The sequence below is a fragment of the Octodon degus genome, unplaced genomic scaffold (genome assembly GCF_000260255.1).
Source record: "Octodon degus isolate 3935 unplaced genomic scaffold, OctDeg1.0 scaffold00156, whole genome shotgun sequence".
NCBI classification, from domain to species: Eukaryota; Metazoa; Chordata; class Mammalia; order Rodentia; family Octodontidae; genus Octodon; species Octodon degus.
Genome location: NW_004524732.1, coordinates 6,475,392 through 6,481,521, shown reverse-complemented (window position 1 = coordinate 6,481,521; position 6,130 = coordinate 6,475,392). Strand labels below are relative to the sequence as shown.

Here is a 6,130-nt window from a genome sequence, read left to right as displayed (position 1 = left end):
AGAGGATGTTTGAAAGAAATAGCTTGTGGAAGAGCACTGCAGGCAGAAGGAACAGTTGGTGCAAAGGCCCTGGGGCTGGTTGTGGTTCAGGAACTGAAGGCAGCCAACCTGGGAGGAGGGGTGAGAAGAGACCAGCCAAGATCCGGGACCAGAACGGGTCAGCTGGGGCTTTGTAAAGCAACGAGGGCTTTTACTCCAGACTGGTGCTCAAGGGAGCCGACTCCCAACTTGTTAGATGGCCGAGTTCCTGACCCATGATACCAGCGCTGATGCATCAAGGACAAAGGAGGTGAAGAGTGGGGAAGGTTTACTGAGAACAAGCGGAGATAGAAGGAGGGGGTCCTGGAAGTGGGTTGCTGTGGGGCTCTTTGTCTAGGGGTTTATACAGTGACATCACAGGTGACCCGCGATCGGTGTAGTAAGGCTGCGGGATTGCAAGCACAGACCCTTGGCTAACACTGATCCAAAGGGAAAACGGGTACAAGCGCAAGTTGGAAAGCAATGAGAAAATGAAGGCCTTTCTGAAGGGGCAGGAGTGGAGGTAGGGTGCTCAGGTCACCTGTCTGCGTGTCTGTGACACTGTTCAGGCTCACTGGGCCAGGGCGTCAGTCACAGCCCATCTCTGAGCTGCCGTCTATCTAGGAGAGCTTTGCAGGCCTCGCCATCCTGTCCCCGTCTTGGGGCCTCCTTTCTATCCGCTCAGCCCTTCAGCCCAGGCCAGCTCCGCCTCGCCTCTGTTCTGGCTCAGTCTTGGGCTTTTCTAACTCCCATCAGGCCCTACCTGACTTGGCCACCTGCAACACGGAGACACGGTGGCTGTCACAGGGGTTTCAGCCAGGGGAGACCCGAGCAGGGCTTCCTAGGATGACTTGAGCTGCACGGGCAAGAATGAGTACGGGTGGAGGCAGCAGGCAGGGAAGACCTGCTGCGGTCCTGCGGACAGGAGCGAAGGAAGACTGCAGCCAGAGCGAGGGGCGGCCCCCCAGGCGGCCTTTCCAGGTAGAGCCCAGGATTAGCAGAGGAACTGAAAGTGTGGAATAAGGAAACAGGAGGGGGGTTCTGAGCTTTGGACTTGGGCCCCGGAAGTGAGGCTGGCTACGGGTTACCCTTTCTGAGCGGTGTGCCGCAGGCCGCGCTTCGGCGCGTTCTCTCACCTCTGCCTCCTTCGCTGCACAGCAGTTGCCTGCGCCTCTGGGCAGTACCTCGCCATCCTGGGTCGCGCAGGCGCGAAAGGCAGACCCCGCGCCTCGCAGGGACCCAGGCTCTGTCTAACTAAGCTTGCTGCGCTCAGGGCGGCCTCTGGAGCTCCCGGCCGGGGGAATTAGGGGCGTGGCTTGGGGAGGTTCGGGGGCGGGGCGTTGGGAGGCTCGGGCCCATAAAGAACGGGCACGGCGTTGCCAGGGGTTCTGATAGGTTGCGTCGTAAGGCTTGTCGCCTCCAGGCCCCGCCCCACTGGAAAGAAAGGAGCGAATCAGGTGACGCGAGCCCCAGAGGCCCTGGAGGCTGTGCCTTGGCGATTTCGGTCCCGGCGCCCTGGTCCTGAAGTTCTTGGGGTGGCGAAGGTAGGAACCCGGATCCGGATGGGAGTCGGGATCCCAGTCCGGCCCTAGCGTCTCTGTTCTTCGTGGGCGTCCTGGAGCCGGTCGCTGCCCCTTTCTGGCCTGCGGCGCTCGCCCCGGGACACCACAACGAGGAGGGTGTGAGATGTGTCGACCGAGACACCCTGCCTATTACTTCTGAAGGAAGAGTCCAGGCTTCGGGAAGTGATGGCTGGGCCGGGCTGGGGCAGTGAGCGTGGAGACCGGAGTGGCTCCACGCCCGGGTTAGGGCGGCAGGGGCAGCCAGGCAGCCGCGCCCCCTGTGTTTTCTAACATGTCTCATCCTCCAGGGTCCAACGCAGAAAGTTGGTAAGAGCAGATTTGGCCAGTTCCTGACACGCTGAGTCGAAAGCAATGCTCCTGAAAATAGGTACCTACGCCTACACGGTGGTTTAAGGAGGGTCCTTGGGGGGACCAGGGAGGGAGTTCCAGCTCTTTAGTGAGCGTCCCTCTTCCCTGATGTGGGTTGTGTGGGACATTGTCTTCCTCTTTCTCCTGGAGCTGACCCTGAAAATTGAACACACCCCACCCAGGAACCTGTTCCCCTCCAGAGTGGCTGCTTCCTTTTTTACCTGCTCTCCTGCGCTGCACAGGAGTATCACTATTTTATGTGATACCTATATGTCTGATTCCAGCCCTCTAAAGGGGCCATGGTAACTTACTCAGAAGGCAACTGTAGCCCCCGAGGGAAAGGACTCACCCAGGAGAGCAGGCCGGGTACAGGTCCACCCTGGCTGACCTGAGGCCTCCCTTGGGTCTATGGTGGCAGCAAAGGGTCCTGGACAGAGGCTTAGGACACCTGGTGCCTGGCATCCACAGTGAACTGTCAAGTTTTGTGTGTGATGGGGCAGCTGGCTGGGGGAGCAGGAAGGACAGGACTTTCCTTTGCTGATTTCCACCCAGCAAGTGAGGAGTTAGACCTCACAGGTTTCCCCCCACTTACTGTACCACATGATGCAGCTGCCACAGGAAGAGCCAGTGCCTGTAGACCCTAAGCCCCAAAGTCTGGTTTCCCCATTGGACAGGAAGCTTTGGCAGGGTTCAGCAGCAAGTGCACAGGTGGGATAAGAGCCATGGCTGTGGGAGTGGTCGGTTGCTTTCCTGTCTCCTATCCTTCCCACTCCAGTGCTCTTGCTGGCCCTTGTGGCCCAAGTGCTGGCGCTAGACAATGGGCTTCTGAGGACGCCCCCCATGGGCTGGCTGGCCTGGGAACGCTTTCGCTGTAACATAGACTGTGACCAGGACCCAAAGAACTGCATCAGGTAAGTGAGGACCACACCCATGGGACAAGCCTTGTCTAGGGCCTACAGAGTGGGGGCAGGAGAGGGTTCAGCTGGCAGAGAGGCCAAGGTTAGGCCCAGGTGATATCAGGAATATCAGATGCCTAGCCCTGTGGCCCACCTGGGGCCTCTATAGGGCAGGGACCTCGTGGAGTACCTGGCCTCCAAGATAAATGGAAGAAGACAATGTGATAGGGCAGGCAACCCCACCCCCACCCCCCACCTTCCTCTGCCTGGTGCTGTGCCTGCGTCTGGGCCCAGACCACTCACTTTACCCCAGTTTATGGCTCCTCACACATCTTTGCAGGGTCATTTACACTGTTACCTGGCTTCATCCTGGGCTGCCACCCGGACTGTTGCTTTTATGGCCCAGATGGACACTCAGCTAAAGAAAGGGTCAGAGGCAGGGCCAGGCTGGGCCACTGAGAGGCCTTACCTTCTGCCCCTTGCTAGTGAGCGCCTCTTCATGGAGATGGCTGACCGGTTGGCAAAGGATGGATGGCGGGATCTGGGCTACAACTACCTCAATATTGATGACTGCTGGATTGGCGGGCGCGATGCCAAAGGCCGCCTGGTGCCTGACTCCAAGCGCTTCCCCCACGGCATTGCCTTCCTGGCTGACTACGTGAGTCCCAGCCTGGCCCTGCCCCTTGGCCTGAGGGCCACACCCCACGTCCCTACCACCCTGCTTGGAGTGCATTTACACAGTTCCCTCTTGGCAGTGTCCCCCTTTCAGGAAATTGGCAGATGCACACCATTTGGCTCACTATAGTGAGGGCAGACACCATCTTTACCTGGCCGAACTTCAGGAAGGTTTCCTGGGGGACATGGTTCTGTCCTTTGAGGGTGTCCCAGAGGCTTCTAGGCATAAAGCAGCCAGCAGGAAATCATATGTGCTAAAATAAGGGCAGGCCAGAGGCACAGGCACTCAGAGAGCTGGGACCTCTGATCAGTGGGAGCTCTGAAGGTTTTAATGCACCTGAGTCAGACGGGTCTGCCCTGAGCTCACTGTCCCTGATCCCCCACAGGCTCACTCCCTGGGTCTGAAGCTGGGCATCTATGCAGACATGGGCAACCTAACCTGCATGGGTTACCCGGGCACCACACTAGACAAGGTGGAGCAGGATGCCCAAACCTTCGCCGAGTGGAAGGTGGACATGCTGAAGCTGGACGGCTGCTTCTCAAGCCGAGGGGATCGGGCCAAAGGTGAGTTCCACCACTGGCTGGCGCCATCAGGGGTGCCTCAGGAGCTTGGTCTGTGTGGGAATGTGGTGGCTTTCACAGTCCCCCTCACCCGGAAGCAGAAGGGATCATGGTTCCCAGTCCCTGGAATGGACTGGTACCACAGCCCACTGAGGAAGTTTTGAGGCTCTGGGTACAGGGAGGCATTTCCTCTGAGAAGCCTCAGTATCCTCATATGTAGAGGGGCAAAGTTTAAACTGAGGCCCCCCCACGGGGGTTGCGCTTTCTCCAGGGTACCCCATGATGGCTGCTGCACTGAATGCCACAGGCCGCCCCATCGCCTACTCCTGCAGCTGGCCAGCCTACGAAGGAGGCCTGCCCCCCAGGGTAAGCCCTTCTGTGTGTCCCCTGCCCAGGCCTCTTCGCCCTCCGGGTGCCAGGCTCAGGGACATGGCTGGCAGAGCCAGGTCTGCTCCCACTGCAGGTGTCCACATGTGGTTTTGTATGTGTACAGAGGGAGGATCACAGTAACTAAGAGCCGAGGGTCTGAAGAGGGGGAGGCCCCTGGCTGGTGGGCTGAAGGAGCTGCCATTGAAGGCAGAGAACTGTGTGTGCTGGAGCTGCAAAGGCGAGATGAGGCCAAGACGCTCACTGGGGCACCCCAGCCCCAGCTCACCTGAGCCTCGAAGAGTGGGCTCACACCGCCACACCTGAGTGCTGTGGCTGACAGAAGACACTGTGTGTGTGTGTGTGTGTGTGTGTGTGTGTGTGTGTGTGTGTGCACATACACACATGTGCATTCATGTACAGGGAAGGTCGTAGGTGCCTAGCCTGGGCCCACACCCTGGGTTTTATTCCCCCAGGCATGGAGGGCAGGGGAGATTCCTGGCATGCGCATGTATGGAGGGGGGGCCCGGGTAGCCCCCTAGCAGGGCCACCCTCACAGAGGGCTTCCTGGTCTTAACCAGGCTTGGGAACCTGTACTCTTCCCCCTTCCCACCCTCTTGTCTCCCATGGGGCCTCCTAGCCCTAGCAGCCCCAGGTGTCGGGATGTGACTCTGGTGTGGACTCTGCCTTCTCCGCCATCCAGGTGGACTACAGTCTGCTGGCTGACATCTGCAACCTCTGGCGCAACTATGATGACATCCAGGACTCCTGGAAGGACGTGCTGTCTATCCTAGACTGGTTTGTGCTCCACCAGGACATCCTGCAGCCGGTGGCTGGCCCTGGGCACTGGAATGACCCAGACATGGTAATCAGCATGGAAGAGGGATATCCCCAGCCCTGGGCTGGATGGCCCTGCTTCCCGCTGCCCCGGGCTCTCTTCCTTCCCTGCTATTTGCTGCCAAGTGCAAGACCAGCATCTGAAATGTGTCCCTGAGTGGGGTGCGTCCGGGTGCGTGAGACAAGCCATAGAACAGTGTTTACATGTGGCTTCTGGGCCCTGCCCCCCTTTCTGTCAGAATGTTCAGAGGAGGGGCCCCCAGAGGGCCCATTGTTCAACACCCTGGCCCATTCTGATGTCTCTTAAAGCCAGAGAGCGCATTCTGCAGCACCCATCCACTCCTGAGAGGAGGCCATGCCTGTTCCTGTCGCCTTGCCCTTCCTGGCACCTGGCTGCCCTCTTTGTGTCTGCCTCTGGCTCCCCCTTCCAGTGCCCTGTAGCCCACCATACAGCAGAGTCTGTCCAGTCTTCCCTGGCCGCCTCTGCACAACTGACCCTCAGTCCTGCTTTAGCCCTTGCGTCCTGTTTCAGTTCGGGCCCTGGTGACTTTTACAGTAGTTCTGTGGATGGCTAGTTAACAAGCGTGCACCGGCAGAGATGCTTATCATTTGTGCAAATACGATAAGCCAGCGTGGAGGAGCAGAGCCTGCCTGCTGTGGAGTTCTAGCTCCAGCTCTGCCACTTGCCATTTATTCTGGGCCAGTTACCATTTGTGTGTGAGTGTGTGTGTGTGTGTGTGTGTGTGTGTGTGTGTGTGTTGTGTGTGCTGTATGTATGGTCATTAGGAAAATGAGAATAGTAAGAATAGCTACTTTACATAGGACTACTTTGATTTATTTATTTAT

General features: G+C 58.4%; 1 protein-coding gene across 1 annotated transcript in view; it reads left to right on the top strand.

Moving 5' to 3' along the window:
• Window positions 1-1,394: 1,394 nt before the first annotated feature.
• Naga (alpha-N-acetylgalactosaminidase) overlaps window positions 1,395-6,130 on the top strand; it is a 7,643-nt gene continuing 2,907 nt past the window's right edge. The window contains exons 1-7 of the mRNA XM_004642609.2: window positions 1,395-1,562; window positions 1,889-1,968; window positions 2,725-2,860; window positions 3,332-3,503; window positions 3,907-4,084; window positions 4,353-4,447; window positions 5,151-5,312. Coding sequence (XP_004642666.1) covers window positions 1,953-1,968; window positions 2,725-2,860; window positions 3,332-3,503; window positions 3,907-4,084; window positions 4,353-4,447; window positions 5,151-5,312 — 759 coding nt within the window. The 5' untranslated portion in view covers window positions 1,395-1,562; window positions 1,889-1,952. The remainder of the gene's footprint in view (window positions 1,563-1,888; window positions 1,969-2,724; window positions 2,861-3,331; window positions 3,504-3,906; window positions 4,085-4,352; window positions 4,448-5,150; window positions 5,313-6,130) is intronic.